The 27,921-nt window shown below is 38.8% G+C and overlaps 1 protein-coding gene across 1 annotated transcript in view; it reads left to right on the top strand.

Annotated features, from left to right (window-relative positions):
- The window catches only part of PRDM15 (PR/SET domain 15), a 148,365-nt gene that overhangs the window by 50,623 nt on the left and 69,821 nt on the right, over positions 1 to 27,921 (top strand). Inside the window, exons 6-10 of the mRNA XM_036747347.1 lie at positions 730 to 862; positions 14,949 to 15,127; positions 15,476 to 15,570; positions 16,532 to 16,619; positions 26,118 to 26,285. Coding sequence (XP_036603242.1) covers positions 730 to 862; positions 14,949 to 15,127; positions 15,476 to 15,570; positions 16,532 to 16,619; positions 26,118 to 26,285 — 663 coding nt within the window. The remainder of the gene's footprint in view (positions 1 to 729; positions 863 to 14,948; positions 15,128 to 15,475; positions 15,571 to 16,531; positions 16,620 to 26,117; positions 26,286 to 27,921) is intronic.

The raw sequence follows: 27,921 nt of genomic DNA, 5'->3' as shown, positions 1-27,921 counted from the left end.
AATGATTTTACTGGAATATCTATTTGAAATTCTTTTTGGTAGCTTTTAGTAGAAGGAACTGGAATATTCCAGCCTTTAAAAACACAAATGTTAATTGTAATTTATATGCATGATGTCATAATGAATTATGAGAGATATGGAAAAACGATTTCTTGGTGTATTAGTTTTATTTTTAAGTACTTAAAATGTAGTTTACCTTTTTGGCATCAGTGGCAAGAAGACTGAATTTGCAGTTAGAGGGCTTAAATTAAGGACCTGATATATTAGGATCATGATCGTGGAAAAGTCAGAAGACTCTCAGAGTTTCAATTTCCTCATATTTAAAAATGAATATAATAATAGTAATTATATTACTTATTTCATAAAGTTGTTATAAGCAAAAGACTTTGCAAGCTTTGAAGCACTAGATAAATATGAGCTATTCTGATTCATTATGATCATCATAGACACATAACCAATTTGAGGGCAAGAACTTAATTTTGCTTTCCTGCATACCACACTATCAGGATTCTGCAAGATGACTAATTTGACCTTCAGTGTTTTGTTTTGTTTTTTAAATCCAAGCTTACTCTAGTTATCACATGATTTTAATGTGCTTTCATAAACATTTCTTAGTTTGTTTTAGATATTTTGCCAAATAATCATGTTATTTTTACAAATAATTTCGGTTTTTAAAAAATTTTTTAGATATATATGTATATATAATTTATATTTCCCCCCCTTTACCAGTGGATCAAGTGGCAGAAATTATAACAGAAATCCCACCTGATGAAGATCTTAACTCAACTACAGATGAGCGGATTATGGAGCTCGTTTTAGGAAAACTGCCCAGTACTACGAAAGATATCAGTTCAGTTCCAAAGTAAGTCATCAGTTAAACTTTTTGTTCTATCATTGCTGACAGAATAAGATACCCACTAAGAAGTGTTGGAATTCCTTTTATAAAATAGGAAGCAATCTTCTAAATGACTTGATGAAAATGGGCAACTTTTATTTAACATTATGGAGGGTTAAATCATGTATCACATCTTACAAACATGTGTAAGTCTCCCTATGCAACAAAACCCTTCTTCTGGCCCTTTTCAGACTATGATTCCATGTCTTTTCCTTTCATTGTCAAAGTTCCTGAAAAAAATATTCTGCATTACTTGCATTTATCTCACCAGTCCTTTTTTCTTCATCCTCTGCTATTCTTGCTTCTGTCCCTCCCACATTCTTGAAACTGCCATTTTTGAAGTAACCACTGACTTTCTCCTTGACATAGTCCATTGCCTTTTCATAGGTCACATTCTCTTTGACTTTCCTATACCATTTTACACTTTTGACCACTTTCTTCCTCTTGAAATATTCTCTATGTGCTTTGTGAGGCCACATTATTATGGTTCTTTTTTCTACCTCTGAATGTCTCTTCTTAGTCCCCTCTGCCTCCTTCTCTTCCTTCTTTTGCCCTCTCTATGTGTAAATTTGTGAAAAGTTTACTTCTGTTTCTTCAATATACTTTCTTTTCTGGTGATCTCATTATCTCGGAATCACAGAATTCAGTCAGTGGCAGGAACCTCAAAGGCCATCTTGTCTGAACTGTACCTAAACAATAATACTTTCCACAACAACAAATCCTGTTTGATGCCCTACAATAATGGGAATTAATTCCCTCTCAAGTCAGATCACTCCACTTTGGGACAACAACTCTTAATTGTTAGGAAGTTTTTTTCCTCACGTTGAGTCTAATTTGTCTTTCTGTTACTTCCCCTTGTTCCTAGTTCTGTCCCCTGGAGCCACAAAAAACAATTTCATTTTCTCTTTCATGAGACATTGTTCCAAATAACTGAAGACAGTTACAACATTTTTCCTACATCTCTCTTAAACCACCTTCTTGCCTTGCGAGGAAATATCCCAAGGTCTTCCATCTAATTCTCATATATCTGGGTTCTCTTGTCCTCTCCCCATCCTAGTTTCTAGCCTCTGAACACATTCCAGTTTGTTGATTTCTCTTAAAAAACATGAGAACTCAGAACTGAGCCCAGTCCCTGATGATGAATCTAACCAAAGCATAGGACATAGAAGTGGCAGCATGGAATTATTGAAAGAGCACTGGATGAGAGTCCAGAAAACCTGGGTTCCAACAACACCTCTGTTATGACTTTTATTATTCAAGACAAATTATTTTACATGTCTAATAGTCAGATTCCTTATTTGTAGAATGAGAGGATTGAACTCGAAAGCCTCCAAAGTCTCTTCCAGCTCTAAATCTATATTCCTACAATCATATGATTATATTGTTTTCCTCATGCTGAATGCTGCACTTCTGTTAATTCTGCCTAAGATTGCAATGGCCTTTGTCTGCTCTATCACACTGTTAATTCACTGAGTTTGGAGTACACTAAAACCTCCAGGTTTGTTTTTTTTTGCATGAACTGCTCTGTATTTATACCTCTTCCATCTTGTATTTGTGATGTTATTTTTTAAAGTTCAAGAATGTAACTTTACATTTGCTCCTATTCATTTTAAAAAATATCTTATTTCTAAAAGATTATTTTATTTAATATGTTTGCTATCTAAGCCAGCATTTATTCTGCTAATATAAAAGACTACTTTAAAGGTACTTGTCCAACAGGAGTCTCCCGTGCAGATAGCAAAATTATTTAAGATTCCTTGAAAGGTACAGCAACACGTATAAACCTGTAGACAACTGTCTGATCCCTCATTAATAGGCATGAAACAGGGAGATAAATCTTCACCAGAATGGTTCACTACTGTTATAAAAGTTGTCCAGCACGGAATTTATAAAAGTGGTCCAGCACAGAATCCACATTGAAAAGAGATTATCTGTGGATGGTAAGGTCCTTGAGATGCTCCTATTTTTGTATGACATTGTTCAGAGAGCCCTAGATTTACAGAAACTCCTAAATGAGGTCCATATCCACTCAAAACAGTTTGATCTAGCCATCCTCACAGAAATAATAAGTCGATAAGGAGTGCTTATTGTACAGATAATGGCATGCAATTTGATGGACAATGAGTTTTGTACCCAGAATTAAATAAGAAAATAGCGTGCTATATTGCCTTTGGGAGTTTGCAAAACTCCTTTAAAAATCCCAAGTGTCTACCAGAAACAAATAGCCATCCTTTTAGTACCAATACTTATCCTGACATTATATGGCTATGAGCTATGAAACATAATCTCTGAAGAACTGAAAATTGATATCAAGAGTGAAGTAAAGGATGTCATCAAAGAAGTGTATGAATTAAAAAGATGAGTTGGTCATGTCGCAAGTATCAGGGATAACTGAAAAACAGTTCCTGTGTTTGATTGATACATTATATCAAGAGAAATTGAGGAAGGCACCCCCACATTGGATGGACTCTGCTTGAAAAACTTATGGGAGGACATGAACAAGAGTCACAAAGTATGGGTGGTCACATATGGGTTGCCTCATCAGCTTCTAGCACAACTTTCACCTCCTCTTGCATTTGATCCAGGCTCCATTGTGGAAGTATAAAATTGGCCTTATTTTAGGGAATATTTTCATTGATTATACCACAGAGCCATTTGAGGATTTGATTAATTTTTTAAAATTTGGTGATAGTAGATGAGATAGAGCCTAAGTGGCAGAGTAGAAGGAAGAAATTCTGTGAGCTTCTCATCCTCCTAATTTCTCCATATATATCTAGAAAAGGAAGCAGACTGAGTCCTGATTGGGAAATCCAAGCCCAGGTTGACATCAGGAGAAAGGTGAAAAAATCTGTGGACACTGGGGATGGGCTCTAGCCAGGACCAGGCCATGCAGAACATTCTGGCTCAGGGAAAGTCTGCTTACTAGGACAAGGAGAGGTCCCAGATCTCTCATTAGAGGGGCCTAAACTTGTACAGTGTGAAGGGATAGGTGTCAGCCAGAAGACCTTCATCACTTCATACTTGGACCACTGCAGTAGCCTGCTGGTTGGTCTGTCTGTCATACTTCTCTCTTCACTTCAGTCCATCCTCCATTCAGCCATCAAAGTGATTTTCCTAAAGCACTGCTCTGACCTACCTAACCCCCATACTCAATAAACTCTAGAGGCTTCCCATAGCCTCCAGTTTCAAATACAAAATTCTCTATTTGACATTCAAAGTCCTTCATAACCATCTCTCTCTCTCTCTGCTGTCCCCCACCTCTCCTCCACCCCGCCCATTTCAGTCTTTTTATACCTTATAACTCCCCACAAACTAATTTACTTCAGTAACATTGGCCTGCTTGCTGCTGTTCTTCAAAAAGACCTTCCATCTCTTAGCTCTGGACATTTTCTCTGGTTTCCCCCATACCTGGAATGCTGTCTGTCCTCATGTCTGCCCTCATGTCTGCCTACTGGCTTGCATGGCCTCCTTCAAGTCTCTGCTAAAATCTCATCTTCTACAGGAAGTCTTTCCCAATCCTTCTTGATTTGAATGCACTTTCCCTGTTATTTCCAGTTTATCCTGAATGTAGCTTGTTTGCATATATTTGTTTGCAAATTAGACTGTGAAGTCCTCAAGGTCAGGGGCTGTCTTTTTCTTTTGTTTTTCTTTTCTTTTTTTTTTTTTCTGTATCTCTAGCACTTAGTATTATGCCTGGCTCAAAGTATGTGTATTTAATAAATGATTATTGACTAACTGATTGAGTGAATGACTCACTATGCAGTTCAGAGTCGTAGACTGAGGTAGGGACCAAGGGAAAGACAGTCCAGAGTAAGGAGAGGTTCCTGGCCCTTTACTATGTAGCAAGCAGGGAAGAAATTCAAAAGCAAACAACAGCTATGTGGCTTGGACCTGGATGTGGAACTAGGTCTGAGTTCCAGTTTCCAATCTTATCTGAAGCTTGTAGCAGAATGAACAGGGCAAGAATCCCAGACCAAAGAGGAAGCTGCAGAACTGTCATTCTGAACCAGCTGAACTTTTCATCCGGCTGACACTGGCTGAGTCTAACAGCAGTCTACTAGAACTCCAACCGGGGCAAGTTTACAGTCCCATTGCTCAGTCTAAAACTCAAGTCAGAGGGCAGAAATCCCCCTTTCCCCTGCATCAGACAACTGTGGGAACACTAAAAGTTCTCAGGTCTGCAGCCCGGGACGTATCTGAAATCCTTAAAAATAGTACAATGGGGAGACCTAAATTATAATCCAGCCTCAGACACTTATGAACCATGAAACTCTGGGCAAGTCATTTCACCACTGTTTGCCTCAGGCTGCTTAACTGTAAAATGGGGATAATAGTACCTACCTCGGAAGATTGTTGTAAAGATCAAATGAGATAATATTTGAAAAGCACTTGGTACAGCACCTGACACATAGTAGGCAATACATAGATTCTTATTCCTTTCCTCCTTTCTTGGTACCCCAAGAAAGCAGCAGCAGGTCCAGCCCAGACATTGCCTTGAGAAGTGTGAAGAGTCTAACCCTTGGAAATATGAGCAAACGAGAAAAGAATCCCACCATAAAAAGCTGTCATGGCAACACTCAAACCACTAGCCCAGAAGAAGAGAATGAGTCCAAAACAGCTACAAGCAAAGCCTCAATGAAAAACACAGTTTGCACACAAATTCAACTAGAATTTCTGGAAGAGATGAAGGATTTTTGTTTGTTTTTTTTTTTTAAGAGTGAAAACTGTCTTCAGAAATTAAATGAAAACACTAGAGCAAAAAAAATTGGAAAGAAAAGAAAATTATGAAAAAAATTGGAAAGGGAAATAACAGCTTAGCACACATAATTTGCAATGATAAGTTGGGTCAAGGTTTTGCAGGACTTAAAAGCTGGGCAGAGGCATTTTTGTTTGATCCTAGACACATTAGAAAACCACTGGAATTATTGAGTTGGAAAGGGATATCATCAGCTATTAAGGAAAATATTTTGGTGGCAGTATGGTGGATTGATTAGAGTGGGCAGAGCCTTGGGCAGGGAGACCAATTAGGAGACTGATGCAGTAATCTAGGCAAGAGATGAGCTTATTGGATAGAGTCCTGGACCTGGAGTTAGAAGACCTGAATTCAAATCCAGCCTCCCACATTTACTGGCTGTGTGATCCCGAGTAAATCATTTAACCTTTCACTGCCCAAGTTGTTTCATTTCTAAAATAGGATGATAATAGCACCTACCCACTATGGTTGTTGTAAGAATAAAATGAGATACTATTTGTAAAGCAGCTGCAAACCTTTAAAACACTGTGTTAATACTAGTTGTTATAGAGGCAGCTAGGTGGCGCAGTGAGTAGAGCACCAGCCCTGGAGTCAGGAGGACCCGAGTTCAAATCGGCCTCAGACACTTGACACACTTCCTAGCTGTGTGACCTTGGGCAAGTCACTTAGCCCCAATTGTCCTGTCTTCCCCCCTCCAAAAAACAAAACAAAAAGATACTAGTCGTTATTGTCATTATTATTATCATTATGTGATGAGCTAGAACTAAGGTGGTGTCTTTGTGAGTAGAGGGAAGGGGAACACATGGGAGATGCTGGGAATGTAGAAACAGCAAGATTTGGCAACTGATGGAATACGAGAGGTGAGGAAGGCCAAGGAAGCCTTGAAATTGTTGAGGTTATGCACCTGAAACACTCTGTCAGTCAGCAAACTTTCCTCTACTGAAGTACAGTAAAATAACACTTTGCATTGAAATCATAGTAACTGTGGTACATGAAGCCCTTCTCCCTCACCCTCCCAGGTAGTTCTACTTTTCTCTAGCAGTTTGTCACATTGTCATGGGGATGACCACGTGTACATATATAAATACATATTTTATATACAAAATATATAAGTATATATTTTATATACAAAAATATATATTTATATACGAGGTTTATATACAGTTTCCTCACCTGTAAAATGAGCTGGATAAGGAAATGGCAAAAAATCACTCCATTGTCTTTGCCAAGAAAATCCCCAATGGAGTCACGAAGAGTCAGATATGACTGAAAATGGCTGAATAACAATATAAAAGTAGGAGTTGGTGGAGGAGAGGAAAGTGGTAGAATGTGCCAGACTGCTAGAGAAGAGTAGAATGACCCAGGTGGGGTGGAGTTCATGTGCATGGTTACTATGATTTGAATGGAAAATTTTATTTTACTGTACCTAAAAAGAGGAAAGTTTGCTGACTGAAGGAGATTAAGGAAAAGTCTGAAATGACAGTGACAAGCAGAGTATTCAACTTCCCCTCCACGATTACTGTGTGGGGGGTGGTAAGAGAAGGTATAGCCAGCTCTGGAAGGGATAGCTAGAGATCCTTAGTCAGAGGAGAGCCAGATCTCAGCGACAGCCAGTAGGTGGAAAGAGTGTGAAAGAAAAAGGCCGATGATGAAGGACAGTAAGGGGATGGGGAAGGGGGAGTGTCAAGAAAGCCAGAGGACATAGTAAAAAGGGTGGGTAGGGCTCCTCATACTCCCTAATTGTAATTGTATAACAATATTTTATTATGCCAATATACCATAATTTATTTGCCGGTTCCCATTTTATTGTACATTTAGGTTGATTCCAGCTTTTTTATAAACACAAATAATACTTCTATACATCTCTATGAACAGATGAATCTTTTTTCCTTTCTAATAACTCTTTTAAAGGGTATGAATATTTTTGTAACTTTTTCAGAGGGCTGACAGATTGGATATCACCAGTTTGCAATTCTCCCAGCAATGAGTGAGTGTCTCTGTTTCTTCTATCTCTATTCAATTTCACATTATTAGATACAGGCCATCATTCCATCCTGCTTTAAATCTTTTTTTAGTTCTTCTCAGCCAATGTATCACTCCCAACTTTGTCATTTGAAAATTTGATAAGCATCCCATCCTCAGCCTACTTCATACTTTCGAATACCTTACTTCATCAGATATCAATATTCAATATCTTGATCATGTATCTTGATTTGGATAGAATAGGACAAAGGGAAATGCCTAGAATATTCTATAAGAGACCTCTCTCTGAGTTGACATTGTTTCATTAATTCTGTGTTTTAGATCTGATAATTCAGACAGTTCTTAATCTAATGATACATTTTTATCTAGCCCACATTGCCCCAATTCTTCCACAAGGCAGACAGTGAGACACTTTGTAAAATGTCTTATTGAAATCCAAGCTTACTGTTTCTACAACTTCTCCTTAATAATGTTTAGAAAGGAAATGTAATATAGCATCATTTATTTTTAATAAACTTTTTTCTTGCTTTTAATGATTGCCACTTCCCTAAGTACTTGCTAACAATCCCTTTAATAATACTGTTTTCCCTTGAGTGCCAAACTAATTTTTCTAATGTTAGATTTGATCAAGTCAACCTCCTGCTTAAACATTTTTAGTGGCTCCTCATTGCTTAGAATATAGAGTTCAAATTTCTATGGCTTCAGCTGTTATTTCTATGTATAGTTACTCATTGTATAGACATTCAGCCCTAAATTCTTCTTAAACATCTCCTCTTAGATGTAACACTACTATCTCACATTCAGCATGCCTACAATTATTTATCCTTCAAAGCCTGCTCCTTTTCCTAATTTTTATTTTTTTTGGTTTCCATAGCCTTCCAGTTTACCTGTACTTAAAACCTTGAAGTCATCTGTGTCTTCTCTCTGTCTTCTATCTCATATCCAATCAATTTCCAAGTCCTATTGGTTCTACCTCCACATTTTCTCTTTAATCTGTCCCTTTCTCCTCCCCTCCTTATTCATCTTTGCTACTGGACAATTGCAATAACCTCCTAATCATTTTAACTGCCATCTTTTTAAAAATAGATTCTAAAATTTCATCCCTTCCAATATTTCTCCTATACACCATGCTACATTAGTAATTCTGATTTAAAAAAGATCTGGTCATGTCATGCCATTGTTTAAAAACTTTTGGGTTTCCTCACTGTCTGTTGTGTCAAATCTAAACAGTTTAGCCTGACAGTCAAGGTTTTCCACAGTCTGACGTCAGCCTACCTCATACTTTTGAATACCTTACTTCATCAAGTTTATGTACTGTCTTCTTTTCTATTGACACAATCCTTAGATTTTCTGCCTCTGTCTTTGACTCAGAACTTCTTCCAGTGTGAAAGAGGCATCACATACTTGTGTTTTTTTTTTAGTGATTATAGATTTTTGTTGAGTGCGGTAGGGAAGTTGGAGGAGGGCTATGAGCAAAAGTGAAAGCAGATGGGGTGAACAGGGGCCCTACCAGTCAGGAGCCTATAGGAGATGAAGAAGAGGGAAGGATTTTCTGGAGGACCTGGATGGTCACTCTCAAAAGAGTCAGCTGGGCTGGTCAGGGTGAGGCATTGCATTTAGGTCCCGTGGTGCCTCTCTTTATCTTAGGCAGGAAGGCAAGGTTGGGACCTAGCTAAGGATTCTTGGTGTGAACTAAAGGAAGCCAGAGAATTTTGTTGGCAGGAATTTTTTTTTGCCTAATAGTTTCTTGAGTGGGTTTAGTTCAATGGTTTACTCCCCAGGGGCAGATTAAAATGGGAATAGGAAATAAACTGGGGGTAGGAAGGGTGTTTGGGACAGCTACTCAAGGATTTCTTCTATCTTCGTTTTAAGGCAATCTGTCCCTTATTTCATGCTCAATGAGGCCTCTATGTAGCATGATGAGGAAATAGAGGATGACAGGGATACAAGTATAGCTATATTGGGAGAAAACAGGGAGATAACAGTTGTTTTTGGACACTGACAGAGAGTTATAAAAGAATTTAAAAAGGAAGAAGTCTTGAACATCTTGCTTTTCCTTGGTGCCCATAGTGACTCTGGCTTTAGAGAGGAAATATGCTGTTCTCACTCTTCTATACCTAGGCACAGAAAGGTGTTTTTAAAGTAGATCTAGTCCCCAGGTTTTCTGAATATAACTGTGGAAACATTTCACTGGAGTGAGAGTACTTCCCTTAGGAATGCCAGAAATTCAGGAAAAGACTTTGAGGTATTTCTCTTCTCTCAAATTCATGGATGCTGAAGTGGAGGGGGGGGAGGTGCAGAGAGGAGGGTCCATGCATTATTTGTCCTAGGGTAGACAGAAGAGGAGGCACTCGCTAAAGTTGAAAGCGTCCTGTCTTGGTAGTTGGTCCTCCTAATGCCACAGTGCCCCATGTTGGTCAGGGTACCCACTTCCTAGAAGGACCAAATTGGGAGACAGGGGTCAGATTAGCTTTCTCTGGTTGTATGGAGGAGGGAAGGCACAAGTCAGGGGTGGGGAACCTACAACTTCAAGGTCATAGGTGGCCCTCTATCCTCAAGTGAGACCCTTTGACTGAATCCAAACTTCACAGGACAAATCCCCTTAATAAAAGGATTTGTTCTGTAAAACTTGGACTTAGTAAAATGATTGCACCCAAGGACCTAGAAGGTTGCAGGTTCCCTGCGCCTGGTGTAAGTAGATCCAATAGCTGGTCAAGTTAAGGCTCTTTGCTACTGTTTCTTTTAGCCTAATGTAAAATGCTATAGGGGTCTTCCCCTATAATCACAGAAGAGGGGAGTGAGGTAGCTAAAGGAGGCTCAGGGATAGCCCTTCAGAGTGGGAAATGGGTTGGCACAGCCCCTAAAGCAAGCAGTCCAGGAGGACCTGCCTTCTTGAACCCTGCATCTCCAAATAGTTGCTTTGCATAATGGTAGATCCACTGTAGCATGCAGATTTTTCTGAGCAGGGTCTGTCTCTCCTTAAAGAAGGTCCACTCTAGGCTATTCAGGACAACAATGGTAGGGTGTTCTATTTTCCAGGCCATAAAGACCAAAAGGAAAATGGAAGAGGTGATGATATTTTAATTGCTGTGCTTGTGGCCAGCTCAGCTGTGCTCACCAGACTAGCTGACTGGGTTTCTGAGCTGGACAGAGATGGAGGGCAGGGTGGAGGGAAGGGGGGGTGTTAGTCCTAGATTTGCCCCACCTCTGTTCAGCTGAGACCCCGAGGCTAAATAGGTATAAGTAAGTAGTCCACTCCCTTCTCATCTGAGCTCAGACCTGACTTGCCAGACTAGTAAAATTCTGGTCCTGGGTGGGGCAGCTAACCCTGGGTAACCATTCAGTGAGTAACCACTGGGTATACAGGAAAGTCCCCATCTTTATAGTGAACTGCCTCATCCACTACTTGCCCCATTCAAGTTGGAAGAGATCCTTCCCCTCTCCTGACTGTCCAGCCTTGGTCCTCAGTGGGGTATTACTGCCCAGATGTGGATTGCTTGGGAGGTGTAGGTTCTCTTTGCTGTGTTGATATATGGCTCCAGCTAGTAAAGTGCACACTTGTGCTCTGTCACCCTTATAGTTCCCAGGCATGTTTACAGTCTCTTGAGGGTTTCATAGTAGAACTGGAGTGAAGTATTCGGGTCACTCTTTTTTTTTTAATTAAGATTTCTTATTTTCAGTTTACAACACTCAGTTCTGCCTGATTTTGAGTTCCAGATTTTCTTCCCCCTCCTCCTCCCCAAGACGGCATGTAATTTGATATATCTTCTACGTATAACTTTGCATTGATCTTATTTACACACTAGTCAAGTTGTGAAGAAGAATTATGACCAATGGAATGAATCATGAGAAAGAGGAAACAGAACTAACAAAAAACCAAAAACAAAAACAAAAGAGGAAAAAAAAGGGAAAAAGAAAGGCGAGCATAAAGTGTGCCTCAATCTGCATCCAGACTCCGTAGTTCTTTCTCTGGATGTAGATAGCATTCTCCCTTGTGAATCCTTTGGAGTTGTCTTTGCACCTTGTGTTGCTGAGAAGAGCTAAGTCTATCAAGGTTAGTCATCACAGAATCCATACATCTGTGGTTGTGTATAATGTTCTCCTGGTTCTGCTCCCCTTGCTCAGCATTATATCGTAAAGGTTTTTCCAAGTTACTCTGAAGTCCGTATCTTCCCCATTTCTTATAGCACAATAATATTCCATTGCATTCATATACCACATCTTGCTCAGCCATTCCCCAATTGATGGGCATTCCCTTGATTTCCAATTCTTTGCTACTACAAAAAGAGCCCCTATAAATATTTTTGTACATATGGGTCCTTTTCCCACTTGTGTGATCTCTTTGGGATACAGCCTAGAAGTGGTATTGCTTGGTCAAATTATCACTTTTTGCAGATGATATGATGATTTACTTAGAGAATTCTAGAAAATCAAGTAAAAAACTGCTTGAAATAATAAACAACTTTAGCAAAGTTGCAGGATATAAAATAAAATGAACCCACATAAATCCCCGGCATTCCTGTACATTACTAACAAAGCCCAACAGCAAGAGATAGAAAGAGAAATCCCATTTAAAGTTACTATAGACACTATAAAATACTTGGGAGTCTGTCTGCCAAGACAAACCCAGGGCCTGTATGAACACAATTATGAAACACTTTTCACACAAATAAAGTCAGATCTAAATAAATGGAAAAACATCAGTTGCTCATGGTTAGGTCGAGCCAATATAATAAAAATGACAATTTTACCTAAATTAATTTATTTATTTAGCACCATACCAATCGAACTACCAAAACATTATTCTACAGAGCTGGATAAAATAATAACAAAATTCATCTGGAAGAACAAGCGGTCTAGAATATCTAGGGAATTAGTGAAAAGAAATGCTAGGGAAGGTGGCCTAGCCATACTAGATATTAAACTCTACTATAAAGCAGCAGTCTTCAAAAATTCCTGGTACTGGCTAAGAAACAGAGTCGGAGAACTCTTGAGGAGATGTTAGCAACCTCATACCAAGAGGGTGATGGGGCTTTTATCCCTCAGGTCTAGAGCTGTGGCAGTAATAGCAGCAGCAAGTATGCCCATATCATACAGCACTTAGCTAAACTAAGGCAAGTGTGTGTTCTGCTGCAGGGGAGCAGTGCCTGTGGCAGATCTGCGTGTGATCTTGAGTGTGGTGAAGGAGCTGTGGTGGTGACCAGTGGGGATGAACCAATGGAGTCCTAGGCTCATGATGACTATGACAAGGAAACAGATTCTTCCCAGGAGAGGAATAGCTCTTTTGGGCCAACCTCAGGCACTCCTGGGCTGGGCATTGTCTAGGCACAGGCCTCACACAACAACACACCACGTTACTTAACCTCGCTTAATAAATGACAATAGAATAGAAAAGTACAGGCAAGGACCAGACTCCTCCAGCATGGAATAGTACCTTTCCAGTGTACTAAGCCAACTCTGGGAGCTCTTCCAGAGGCCACTAAAGAAGCCTCTCATGTTTTCTGCTGGTACTACACCCCATCTTGTCTTCAGCTTAGGGCTTGAGTGAGAGAGTGAAAGAGACATAAAATTAGAACAATTCCATTTATTGATTACAGCTTTTATTGAGTGCTGCTCAGTGGGGAAGTTGGAGGAATGCTAAGAGTGAAAGAAAAAGGGAGTGGATTAAGCAGGGGCCTTACCTGTCAGAGGCACAGAGGAGGTGGAAAAGAGGAAAGGGTATTCTGGAGGATCCAGATGTTTGCTTACAAGGGTCAGCTGATCTGCAATGGGTAAAGCCCTGCACAAAGATCTAGGGAACCTTTCTTTATACTAGGCAGGGGGGTGGGTTTTTACAGACTTCATTGGCAATTCCTAGTGTGAACTAACGGAAGCCTGTGAATTTTGGCTATGGGAATTTTTGTGCCCAGTCATGGTTCAAGTAGGCTTGGGGTAGAAGGTGTTTTGTTTTCTCTTTTGTTTGGCCATTTCTGTGGGAGAGAGAGGTGTCCCAGAGGCACAGTGCACTGTTAGGACCAATCTATAGTGATTTCTTCTGTCTTCCTCTTAAGGTAAATTCTGCCTTTTTTCTGTGCTGTTCTCTAAGATTAGAATGCCCAAAGTTCTCAACCTATCCCGATTTCTAACTATTGAAATCCTACCCATTCTTTAAGATCCAATTTAAATACTGCTTGTCCTAAGAAACCTTCTTTGAATCGATAATAGCATTTGTTCATACCTCCTCATATCCTCTTATGTAGCATAGTTATTTATATATGTGTCTTATTTTTCCTAGCAGACTGTAATCTCCATAAAAGAAAGACCCATGTCTTATTCATCCTTGTATTTCTTCTAGTACCTTTTCACCTCATAGGGCCACTAATAGATATTTGTTAAGTTTTTGAACAAGTGAGGAATAGCACAAACATTTAAAACAAATTAGAACTTAAGTTTAAGGGGCCAGTTACTTATTATTCATTTGTTAAGTGCCTACAATGTGCCAGGCCCTGTGCTCAGGACTGATGATTCAAAGACAAAAATGAAACAGTCCCAGATCTCTGGGAGCTTACATTCTACAAGCAGTAACAATAATAATGATGATGATGATGATGGTAAATATTTACATAGCAGTGCCAGGAACTGTGCTAAGTGCTTTACAATTATTATCTCATTGATCCTCACAACAACCCTAGGAGGGAGGTGCCATTATTATCCCCATTTTACACATGAGGAAACTGAGACAAACAGAGATTAAGCAACTTGCTCAGGGTCAAACAGCTGGTAAGTGTCTGAGGCCTCATTTGAACTCATGTCCTCCTGAGTCTGGGCCCAGCACTCTATCCACTGTGCCACCTAGCTGCCATAACAGCAATGTTGTGTGTTTGTATGGTGAGTCAATAATTAACAATAGATTTTCTGGTTGCATCATTGATAATGCATTTAACTTACATTATACTCTGTGTGTGTGTGTGTGTGTGTGTGTATTTTCAAAGAGAAAAGAGCTTTTATCTCTTTCCTAATTCTGAGCAAAAGAGTAAGGAATATTAAAATTTTGATACTTGTTTTAGTGTAAAGAACAAGAAAAAAACATAATTTGTGGTTATCCTTTATTAACCTTCTCTTTTCCACCCAACTCTTTTTGTTTTATAGCCATAAATCTGTGCTTAACTGGTATGGAAGTGGAGTCTTCTTTGTTAATTGTTAAATCTTGTCCATGTTAGTTCTTGTCTGTACAACTGTCTTGATTTTTTTTTTTAATTTTGGTTTGTTCACTGACCAGTATAATTTACCCACCTTCCCAGATTTCTTATGTAGCATTTTTTTTCCCTAATCTGGCAGGTTTACTCATCATCAGAATACTATATCTCTCAAGAGAAGTTTAATTCTTTCTAGTAGGCATGGTATACGAAGAAAGCTAATCAAACAGCTTGGGGAGCACAAACGGGTCTATCAGTGCAATATTTGTAGCAAAATTTTTCAGAACAGCAGCAACCTCAGTAGACACATCCGTTCTCATGGTGAGTTTATGTTTCACACTATGCCAAATTGCTAATCTTCACACAATTCAGCATGTTGAAAAAAGAATCCAAGTGATATTAATGTGTTGCTCTTTCTTGTGCTCCTTTTTAATGATTTGTTCTACATGACCTTTTTATGGCTGCTGCAAGTATTTGGAGAGCACATTTCTCTTAAATGTTAAGACATGTCTAAGGTCAAGAGTGTGGGTGGGGAGAGAGAGAGGAAGACATCTCAATATTTAGAAGGATTTCCAAATCCTTTTTCCAGTGATCTGCATGCCGTTTGAATTATTTATTTCCATGTCTAAACTGGCAAACCTTTCTTTTAAAATGTTGGTCAATCCTCAGGTGATAAGCTGTTTAAATGTGAAGAATGTGCAAAATTGTTTAGCCGAAAAGAAAGCCTAAAGCAACATGTTTCATATAAGCACAGCAGAAATGAGGTGAGTGGAAAATGCTTTAAAAGGTAAATGGCTCTGAAATGATTATTGGGGAAACAAAAGATTTATATGCCACTAAAGCATTAAAGTTACTAAAGTAACAATAAAGGATGAAGCAACTGGGTAGAATAGGAAGGTTGGAAAATAAGATCAAAATAGCTTAATATTTTTGAATTAATTGAGACCTTATTTGCTTAAGAGTACTATGTTGTTTGTAGGGTTATTTCATGGGTTGTTTCCAAGTAAGATTGCATTTGAGAGGAAAATAGAAGATGAAAAAATGGGAAAAATAATGTCATTAAAAAAGGAAAAACTTGGAATACAAAAGCCATTGATGTTTGTTTCAAAGATGTATTAATTGCAATTAAAAAATATTTGATTGTGTATTATGTGCCAGACACTGTATTAGGCACTCTGTAGCAGTGGTTTCAAACTCAAAAAGAAACTGGGTTATGAGTCTGACACTTTTATTCTAGAGGATATAAAATTAATTAGATCTGATCCCTGTCTTTTATTAGTAGAAATTAGTATTTAAGTAATTCTAATTAAAAATAAAATATGAAATCTTAGTGCTTTCATATAATATGGGAGCTTAGTGCTATGGGAACTCTTCATGGAAGAAATGACATTAGACTTCATAGAGGAGAGCTTAAGGAGTTGAGAGGAAAAGGTATATCAAGTAGAAGAAATCCGGTATGAAAAACTACAGATACTGGAAAGTATGTTAAAGAAGTGATGATTAATCCAGTTTAGCTGAAATAGAGGATATATTAAGGGGAGTCTTGGAAGATATGGTTGGAAAAGTAGGTTAAGGCCAAGTTAGTTGAATAGCTATATTGAGTGAAATGGATACTTGCATACCCAATTAAAGATTTGCTTTTGAAAAGTGTGAACAAATGCTAATTCTCCATTTTTATTTTGGTTTTTCTTCATTTTACTGAATGTGTTTTTTATTTGAAAATAGATTGATAGTGAATACAGATATAGGTGTGGAACTTGTGAGAAGTCCTTTCGAATAGAGAGTGCACTGGAATTTCACAACTGTAGAACAGGTGAGAACAATTCTATTCAGTGGTATGCAAATTAACTAGCAAAAATTGAAATAAACATATGATAAACTTTACAGCTTTTCACATCTATAATTTGTAAAAAGATGTATCTTTTTACAACAATTACTTATTTTACATGGTTTCATATGGATTCACAATATCTTGACATACATAGTTTAATTTTTCATTATGAAACCACACTTTTATTGCATTGGATATTAAATTTACCTTTGGACAGTCTATTTTTCCAAGTCTACCCTTGATTAAAGTTTCTAGGCCACAGAAACATGTTTATCTCAATCTCTTGGATAAATTTCTTAACTTTTCATAATACGTAGCATGGTGCAAAATTATATTGTAGTATTCTATCTCCAACTGGAAATTTCTATATTTCTTAGGTATAATGGACCTAATTATAATCGATCTAATTATAGATATAATTGGACTTTTAGACAAGCCTTGTCCTTGACACATATCAGCCGTATGACCCTGGGTAAATCATGCAAAACTCTCAGTTCCCTAAGTGGTTTCTAAAACTGTAAATTGAAGAATGCTTGCTAATCTTCACTGGTAGAAAAGACTCACATTGGGAGTTCCTTATATCAATTAAATTACAGCTCTGTTTAAAAACACACACACCAACACCACTAGCTATGTGGCCCTCAAACAAAGTCATTTAACCATTCTGAGCCTGAATCTCTTTCTTCATGTGCAAAATGGAGCTAATAAGAGCTCAAGATTTGCTTCGACGTAAGAAGAAGACATAAAATGGCATTTCAATAGTACTTTAAAGTGTTTTAAACACTTTGTATACATTTGCGCCTCCAGTAACTTTTAAAGAAATAATTTTTCCCATTCTGCAGCCTAGGAAAATGGGATTCACTCAAGTGATTTGCCCATAGTCACACAGCCAGAAAGTGACAAAGCCTGGGGTAGAGTTCAGAGTCTTCCATACTCCAAGTGCATCACTATAGCTGATGTGTTAAGTATGGAGATCACATAGTCATATTTTGTTTCAATTAACAAAGATCTTTTTTCTCCCTTCCTTTCTTTCCGTTCATTGGGGAAAAAACACCTTATTAAGGAAACCAGAAGCTGGAAGAAAGCTGATCCTTGAGAAAGAGAAATATAATCAATAGAACAAAACTTAAGACATATAGAAAATAATACCATGTTGGTAGTCATGAAGTCAGAGCAAGACTGGAAACTTTCAGGCTCTCTCACTGGTCGATAACTCTAACTCAGGATGTACAGAAAGTGGGTAATTGTAAAAGAGATCTAGGAAAAGAGGAAGACAGGATTGACAATCATTCAGAATCACTCTATCTACAACACAGTCATAGATATAATTGAATGAACAGAGAAACTGGGATTAGAGAACCTTTCCATCCTTTCCTGAAAACTGTTCCTTCAGTCATCCCTTCTCTCTAATCTTTAGTTTCTCCCTTCCTAATGATTAATTTCCTGCTTCTTACAAACATGTTCATGTTAACCCTGTCTTTAAAAAACAATTCACTAGACCCTGCTATTACCTTAAACTATCATCCTATTTCTCTTCTCCCTTTCTGAGCTGAAGTCCTAGGAAAAAAATCTGTCTATACTCATTGTTGCCATTTCTCTCTCGTTCTTCAGCCTTTTGCAATCAGGCTTCTCTCTTCATCAGTCAACTAAAGCTGCTCTCTCCAAAGTTACCAAGTGCCAAATTGGATGGTCTTTTTCAGTCCTTATCCCTCTTGATCTCTCTGCAAGATTGGACACTGAAGACCATTCTCTATTCCTGGATATTCTCTTTTATTTGTGTTTTTGTGACTCCACTCTCTGCCAGTCCTCCAGTGTGTCATGCTATTCATTTCAAGTCTCCAGTGTCCTTTGCTGGTTCATTGTTTATATCACACCCAGTAACGACAGATGTACCCATAGGTTTTGTTTTTGACCCTCATCTCTCTACATGCTTTCTTGGTATTTCATCACCTTGCACAGCTTTAATCACCACAATGCTTGTAGTTCCTGGATGATCAAATCCCGGTCCCCCTCTTGAGCTTTAATTCAACCTCACCAACTGCCTGCTAGAAATTTCAAACTGGATATTCCATAGAATCTCACCCATAACATGTCCAAAACAGAGCTCACCATCTTTCACCTCAAACCCATCCATCTTCTGAAGTAGCCTATTTTTGTTCAAGGCACCATCATTCTTCCAGTTTTGCAACTATCCTCAATTCTTCATTTTCCCCTTACTCCCTATATCTAAGCCAGGGGTGGGGAATCTGCAGCTTCAAGGTCACATCTGGCCCTCTAGGTCTGGACTGAATCCAAACTTCACAGAACAAATCCCCTACTATTAATCCGATTCCAGTGGCTCCCTTTGCCTCCAGGATCAAATAAAAAAATTGTACTTTTAAGTACTGTATAACCTGGCCCCTTTGTTCTGTAAAACAAAAGACCACACCCAGGGACCTAGAAAGCCACGTGAGGCCTCAAGGCTCCAGGTTCCCCACCCCTGAAAACAGCTGCCAAATATAATAGTTTTTGTCTCTGCAACATCTTTTGCTGTCCATTCTCTTCTCACTGTTCTCACACTCATTAACCTAGTTCAGGCCCTTATCACCTCTATCACAATATTTTCTTTGTTAAACTGATCTGTTTGACTATCCCACATCAATCCAATCCCTTCTCTGCACACCTGCCAAACTGTTTTCTTTAACTGTAGGTCTGATTATTTTACTTTCCTACTCATACTCCCTGTTCCCTCCAGCAAAGGCATTAAGCATACATATCTTTACATGTGGTCCCCAACATTCCTGAGTGCTGCCCAAACCAGATTAAAATATAATGGGGAAATATTTTTTAAAAGAAAATAAAACTTAGATAATGTTGTCCATTAAGACTAAGTTAACATATGGCCTGCAAGGATCCTTATGTACAATGTAATGGCCCTCATTTTTATTTTATTTTGAAATCACTTGCCTCCAGGATCAAAAATGAACTTTTGCATAGCTTTTAAAGCCCTTCACAGCATACCCCAGTCTACCCTTCCTCCCTCATTATTCCTTTCCTTACTCATTGGTCTGTCATATGACACTTAATCTTCCATCTCTATTGCTTTTCAGTGGATATCCCCCATGCCTGGAATCCTCTCCCTCCTTATTTCTACTTCTTCAAATCCCTTATTTCCTTAAAGATTCATCTCAAATATTACTTTCTACATAATACCTTTCCTGATCCCCTCCGCTGCCACTACACTCACTCATATCCTACATCCTGAAACTACATTTCCTTATAATGCATAGTTGCGTATGAATATATATACTTAATATTATAAAAACTACATTTTTAAAGTAAAAGTTAACTGAATTATAAAAAGTATGTGGAGAAAAAACAGTAGATTTCAATATCCCAATTTTAGAAATTAATAAGTTAAATTTTAAAAAAGAGAAAGTTTCAAAATTCCATAGAACATGGGAAAATTATATTTGATAAATATATAGAGGAAACTGCATTTACTAGAGAATTTACTTTTTAATCAACTATATGTTGAATGTTTACAAAAAATGATCATGTTAGGGCATGAAGAATGTACAGAAAAGCAGAAATTTTAAAGATCACTTTTACAGACCACAACACAATTAGAATAATGATTAGTAACAAAAATATAATCAAAATATGCATGCCTAAATGAAGACTAAAAATTACATGCTAAAAAATAATTTGTCAAAAATCAAATTATATAAACAATTAAAATTATATCAAATGTAATACATTAAAAAATTACGGAATTCAAGCAATTCTTAGTTGGCAGATTTATGTCTCTGTGGCAAGGTTGAGGAAGAGAGGTAGACATCAAGGCTGCTTATTATGTTACCATTATTATTTGACTTAATCCTAGGAGTTGTAGGACTAGTTCTATAACAGAATGTTATAGAACTATACAACTAGCTAGTTGTATAGGCTACTAGGAAAATAAAAACATAGAGGAAGAATTACTGGTAAAAATGAGATTGACATACCTCAATTTCTGGAGAATACTATGTTTTATTTAGAAAGCCTAAAAGAAACAACAAAACCATTAAATCATATAAACAACTTCTGTAAGGTAGAAGATACACCCACAAAAATCATAGGCATTTCTACAAATCAACCAAAAAAAATCACTTATTTTCAGTCTCTTCTGGTCTACTGGCTGCTTCTCTACTGCCTATAAACATGGCCATATCCTCTCCCATCCTTAAAATACCCTCGCTTGAGCCTTCCATCCTTGCTAGCTACAGCGCTGTGTCTGTTCTCCTTTTTCTAGCTCAAGCTCCTAGATTCTCCTTCTTTTCCTTTCCTTCCCCTCTTAACTCTCTGCAGTTTGACTTGCAGCCTCATCATCCAGCTGCTCTCTCCAAAGTTCCCAGCGATCTCTTAGTCACCAAATCTAGTGACCTTTCTCAGTCTTCATCGTTTTTGACCTTTCTGCAGCCTTTGACACTTGATCACTGTCTGCTCCTTGATAAGCTTTTCTCTCTCTGTTTTCCTGTTACTAGCCTCACCTGGTTCTCCTCCTACTTGTCTGACTGTTCCTTCTAGGTCTGTTGTATCTTTATCCAGGTTACACCTGTTACACCAGAGGATGTCCCTTAAGGCTTTATCCTAGGCCCTCTTCTCTTCTCTCTTTATGCTACTCCACTTGGTGATGTCGTCACCTCCTACTGTGTCAGCTGTCACCTCTATGCAAGTGATTCTCATACTTATTTGTCCACCTCTAACCTCTCTCCTCATCTTTTCTCTTTCATTTCCAGCTGCCTGTTGGACATTTCAAACTAGATACTGCTTGAACATCTTAAAATCAACATGTCCAAAATGGAACTCATCTTTTCCTCCCAAACTCTCACTTCATCCACACTTCCCTATTACTGTCAAAGGTACCACCATCCTCCCAGTCACCCAGGCTCACAACCTTCTGTGTCATCCTCGCTTCTTACTCTCTCACTGCCCCTCCTTCCAATCTGTTATCAGAATCTGTCAATTTTACTTTCTTGCCATGTCTTCTATCTATCTCTTCTGACACCACCGTCACACTGGGTTCAGGCACTCATCCTATACTATTACTTATACTGTGGCAAGTTTACTGCACTAGTCATGCTGATTGGTCTCCCTGCCGTGTCTCCCTACACTGTTTTCCATCCTCCTCTCAGCTATCAAACTGGTTTTCCTAAATCACAAGTTTGACCGTGTCACCCCTACTATTAATCTGATTCCAGTGGCTCCCTTTGCCTCCAAGATCAAATAAAAAAATTGTACTTTAAGTACTGTATAACCTGGCCCCTTTCCCGATCTTCTTATTCCTTACACCCTACCACATACTATGCAGTCGAGTAACACTGGCCTCCTGAGTCCAGGGCCCTCTGGATTTCTTGAGGGAGCTCTTAGCTCCCCGCCTTCAGAGCCTCGCAAGCAAGTTCTATGTGTCTCTGGCCTTTTTTTGGTCACACAAGAGCCTGCCAGGCTGTGGTGGTACTGACTTTGCTAGCTGGCCCCCTTTCTTATTGTCTGTGGGCTTTTGGATGATTTTCTTTGCCGTTCTAAAGTGGAAAACGAACTTAGAATAGTTTCTTATTGTATTTCTTGATCATTATTTGGTCTAATCCACATTTCAGGTTTTTGTTGGAACAATTATGTGGGACTTGGGTCTCTTGAAACAACTATCTTAGCCAGCCATCTAACCTATAGTTTTTAAACTCCATTCTCTTCTCTCTCTCTTTTTTTTTGTAATAAGGAAAGCGTTTCTTCTCTAGTTCTCTACAGTCCCTTTCATTCTCTACAGTCTCAAGAATCACTAGCAGTGACTTAGTAATCATATCTGCAACTATAGCAGCAATAAATTCATATTATTTTCACAATAAAGGAAGCCAATAACAATCAGGAAAAAAGGGGGGGTGTTACTGTGTTGAAATAAATATATATATATCTTTTCAGATAATTGAAAGCATTTGCCAAGTACAGTGCTAAGTGCTACTAGTAGAAATACAGAAAGACTCCTTGCCTTGAAGGAGCTTCCATTCTAATGAGCAAGGTGGGGGGTGGAGGATAATATGTAAGGAGAGTGGTGATTTGGGAAGTATATTTTGGTCTGGGAAGTCACAGTGGTGGGGAGCAGAACTGTAAGGCAGTCTGTTGACACCATGCATGCCCTTTCCAGAAGCAGGGGAAGTGTTTATTTGATGACTCTTCTCAGAACAAGAGGTTAAAAAAAGGTAGTGGCAGTTGATAGATGTGTCTTGAGAGAAGATGGCTGGGTGAGGCATAGTTTTGGAGTCAGCTGTTGCCAGTCAGGACTGCACACCTCTGAAGTGGGAGTTCCTACTGCAGCAGCGAGCAGCGGTGGTGGTAGTGATGGCAGTGCAGCGTGGCTGCATTGTAATGCATGGCTGATGGATGGGGGCACTGGGATGATGGAGAGAGCTCTCCTTTTCTTACTGATCAGGGGAGCAGGATCTCAGGACAGGAGTCACAGCAGCAGTAGCAGCAACAGCAGTGGCACTGTGGCATGATAGGAAGATGTGGGAATGAAACGTGGTTAGGAGGGGAGTTGCTAAGTAACAGGAGTTGCAATCACAGGTATATTCATTTATGATCCTTTTGGGATTTCTCTTGGTTTCACTTTGCATGCTCAATTTTTATATTTTGTTTTCTTGTGCTGCTGTGTGTAAGAGGCAGCATGGTGAAGTAGAGAGAGATCTGACCTTGAAGTCAGCACAGCCTGGTTCACATCTAACATCTGACACACATTGGCTGAGCAAGTCGTTTAATGTGTCAATGCCCAGGCAAGGTTCTAAAGTTGCAGAACAGTTACTGGTCTGTACTAGTAGAGGGAGTCTCCTATCACTTAATCAATCAGTAAACATATATTAAGTGCCTACTACATGATAGGTGATAAGTGCTGGGGATACAGCAAAACAGTACCTGTCATCAAGGAGCCTACATTCTAAAGTAGGGAAGAAAACATGCAAACAAATATATGCAAAGCAAGCAGAATATAGGATAAATGAGAGATAACAGGGAAGGCACTGAAAGTGAGAGGGGTTATGAAAGACTTCTTGTAGAAGGTGGGATTTCAGTTGGAATTTAAAGCAAACCAGGGAGGTCAGTAGTTGGAGCAGAAGAGGGAGAACATTCCAGGTGTGGAAGACCACCAGAGAGGATGCTCAGAGCTGAGAGATGGAGTGTCTTCTCTGTAGAACAGTGAGGAAGCCAGTGTCACTGGATCACAGAGTACATGTTGGGGTGTAAGATGTAAGAAGAATGTAAAGGAGAGGGGGAATAGGTTCTGAAGGGTTTTGAATTCCAAACAGAACAAACAGGGTCACTGGATTTATTGAAGAGGGGGATGACATAATCAGATCTACATTTCAGGAAAATCACTTTAGTGGCTTAATGGAGGATATAGGATAGTGCAGAGCAACTTGAGGCACATAGATCCACCAGCAGGCTATTGCAGTAATCCAGGTGTGAGGAGATGAGGGCCTGAACCAGAGTGATGGCAGTGTCAGGAGAGAAAGGATGTATTCAAGAGATGTTGTAAAGGTGAAGTCAACAGGCCTTGGCAACAGCTTGGATATGGGGGAGGTAAGGAATGGGGGATGAAAGATAATTGAGGAGTCTAGTATGACTCTTAGCTTGTGAACCTGAGAGATTGGGAGAATGGGATTGCCCTCTACAGAAATAGAGAAGGTAATGTTTAGGGGGGAAGATAGTGAGTTCTGTTTTAGACATAGAGTTTAAGATGTCCACTAGACATATAGTTTAAGATGTCTAAAAGGCAGTTAGAGATGGGAAGTTGGACTTCAGCAGAGAGGTTGGGGCAGAAAAGGTAGATTTGAGAATCATCAGCATAAAGATGGTGATTGAATCCATGGGAATTGCTGAGATCACCAAATGAGGTAGTATAGAAGGAGAAGAGAAGAGGGCCCAGGACAGAACCCAGAGGGACACCTGCAGTTAAAAGGCATGATCTGGAAGAGTATCCAGCAAAGGGGACAGAGAAGGAGCAGTCAGACAGGTAGGAAGAAAACCAGGAAAGAATAGTGTCCCAAAAACCTAGAGAAGAGATTGTCAAGGAAGAAAGAGTGACCAAAAGTGGCCAAGGCTGCAGAGAGGTCAAAGAGCATGAGGACTGACAAAAGGCCATTGGGTTAGGCACCTAAGCGATCGTTAGTAACTTTGGAGAGAGCGGTTTCAGTGGAATGATAAGGTCAGAAGTCAGACTGTAAGAGGTTAAGAAGAGGGTGAGAAAAGATAAAAGTGGAAGCAGGTATTGTAGATAGGCTTTTCAAGGCGTTTAACTAAAGGATGCTAGTTGGTGGAGATGGAGCAAATGAAGGTTTTTTCAGAATAGGGAAAACATGATGTTTGTAGGCAGTAAGAAATGAATCGGTAGACAAGCAGAGATTGAAATAAATGAAAGAGTAGGAATGACAGAGGGGCCAGTCTGTTGGAGAAGATGGAATGGAGTTTCCTCACCAGGGAGCTCCCTAGACCAGGACCTGTGGCTTCAAGGCCATATGTGGCCCTCTAGGTCCTCAAGTGCAGCCTTTTGACTGAATCCAAACTTCACAGAACAATTTTTTAAAAAATTTATTAAGGGGATTTTGTGAAGTTTGGATTCAGTCAAAGGGCTGCACTTAAGGACCTAAGGGCCACATGTAGCTTTGAGGCCACGGGTTCCACACCCCTGCCCTAGACAGATGAAATCACAGGCCCTCACTTAACCTTCTCCCATAAAAAAATGCTTCATTTATTTGAATAACTATACTTGTTGGTGGAAGTAACAAATAAACTTGCATTAAGAACAAAATGATATATGCATTGGCTAAGGAGTTAGGGAAAACAAACTACAGTAAAAAAAAATTACATGATATACTTAGTAAAAGGATGCTATTAATTTTAATCCAAAAGGATAATTTGGCTATATTATTAAAACTGATGTGCATATCTTTTGAAGTGGGGTTCATAACTGATAAATGTACAACTTTACAAACACAAAATACAATCACTTAGTTTCTCCTGTCTCTCATGCCCAACCACCTGGCCTATGTTAAACAGAAAAATTAATACTTATGACAATTTTTCTCTAGTCTCATATTAAAAGGTACAAAAGAGCAACTTTCTTTAGAGAACAATGACATTTTTTGCTTTGGAGAGTCACTTTCCAAGGAGGAACTTCCCAAATGTTATGGCTGTCATTCCTTTTTAGTTATTTAATTGGAATAGGGTAGATATTTTTAGATAAGACTGCTTTGGGGGTTTTCAGTTATTAAATTTATTGGTACAGATGAAGTTTTTAAATGTTGATTTTGGTTTCTGGGAGTACTCATTCTATGCTCCTTTCATGATGATTTTTCCTTGCCTTTCCCATGATATTTGTTATCATTATGAATGAAGGTAGCTGCTGTGGGTATGTTATATATTTTTGCTAGAAAGAATTACTGTTTGAAAACATTTTTTTCCTTCTTTGGGCAGACGAGAAGACATTCCAATGTGAGATGTGTTTCAGATTCTTTTCTACCAATAGTAACCTCTCTAAACATAAGAAGAAGCATGGTGATAAGAAATTTTCTTGTGAGGTATGCAATAAAATGTTCTACCGGAAGGATGTCATGCTGGATCACCAAAGGAGACACTTGGAAGGTGAGTACATTTGGAGTGAATACTTCTGCCATTATGTCCTTTTGCAATGTCATATTATGTATCAGTATAAATTGAAAATCACTTAGCCACACTGCTGTACTTAGGAATAGAGAATATTAAATTTGAGTTTCCATAAGAAGCTTGGAGAAGAAATGTTCCATGTGGATATGTAAGATGCCAGATTCGATAGAGACATTTCAGTGGAAACGCTGTTTAAAAAATGAAAGAGTGCTTAGTCATATGTTGATGTAATGGTTGTGAATATGAAGTAAACATTATGTAGCTACAATGGTAGAAAAAGTTTTAAATAAGAAAAGTTTTTTATTGTATTAATAAGATTTTATTAAAATGCCATTTTGAAAACTTTTTGTCAGAAAGCAATACATTCCAGATTGCTTAGACAATGGACATTTACTAGGGTTTGAATTTTTTTTAAAAAAGTAAACAAGGATTGCCTTACATCTGTTCTGTGTATACCTTATATATCTAATTATTTGCATGTTGTATCTTCCACTGACATGTATATTTCCTGGTTATAGGGACTGCTTTTGCCTTTCTTTGTATCCCCAGAGCTTAGAACCGTTAGCCCTTAACAAATTCCTGTTGAATGATGGACTGATTTACGGTCTGGTTTCCATTCCTGTCCTCCAGCTGAAATTTCTTTCTCCAGGGTCATCAGTGATCTCTTTATTGCTAAATCTGGTGGCATTCTCTCATTGCTTATTCCTCTTGACTTCTCTGTAGTATCTAATGCTGTTTACCCTTCCTTCTAGATTCTTGCTTACTCCTCAATTTAATGGCATTGCTGTTGTGGTTCTATTACTTTTTGTCTAACTGATCCTTCTCAGTTTCTTTTGCAGGATGGTCATCTGTGTCTCACGTGCTCTGTCTGGCTGTATACCACAGGGCTCCAACTTGTGTTTTCTTCTCTCTCTATGCTCTTAACAGCTCCCATAAGCTCAACTATCCTCTCTATCCAGATGAATCCCACATCTACATATACAGCTCTCACTTCTTTCCTGAGATCCAATCCTTTGTCTCTAACTCTCTGCTGGACATCTCCACCTGGATGTTCCATGAGCGTTTCAAACATGTCCATAACAGAACTCATGGTCTTTCCCCTTAGACCTGCTTGCTATTCCTAAGCTCCCCATTCTGGTTACCTGTGTTCACGACCTGGGCATTATGCTTGATGCTTCGCTCTCACTTGCCCCACATATCTACTCAATTAACGAGTCTCATTGATTCTCCCTCTTTTAGATCTCTCCTGTCTGTCCCCTTCTCTGTACTCATACCACAACCAATCTAGTTAGGCCCTAATCACGTTTCACTTGAACTATTTTCATAAGCTTCCTAACTGGTCTCTTCCTTCTCCAATCCATTTTCCTTAGAGCTGCCAAATTGTTATTACTAAAGTGCAGGTCTGAACCTGTGATTCTCCTGCTCAAATAGCTTCTATAGCTTCCTTTTGCTTCCAGGATAAAGTACACAATCTTATGTTTGATATTTGGAGCCCTTCCCCATCTTGCTCCAGCCTACCTTTCCAGACTGATTACACATTTCTTCACTTTCATATACTCTGCATTCCAGCCATTTGCAATTCTCCATACATGATAATTCATTTTCTGCCCCTGTG

Source organism: Trichosurus vulpecula, chromosome 2, assembly GCF_011100635.1.
Source record: "Trichosurus vulpecula isolate mTriVul1 chromosome 2, mTriVul1.pri, whole genome shotgun sequence".
Taxonomy (NCBI): domain Eukaryota; kingdom Metazoa; phylum Chordata; class Mammalia; order Diprotodontia; family Phalangeridae; genus Trichosurus; species Trichosurus vulpecula.
Note: the sequence above shows the minus strand (reverse complement) of the source record. Positions and strands in the feature narration are given on the sequence as shown.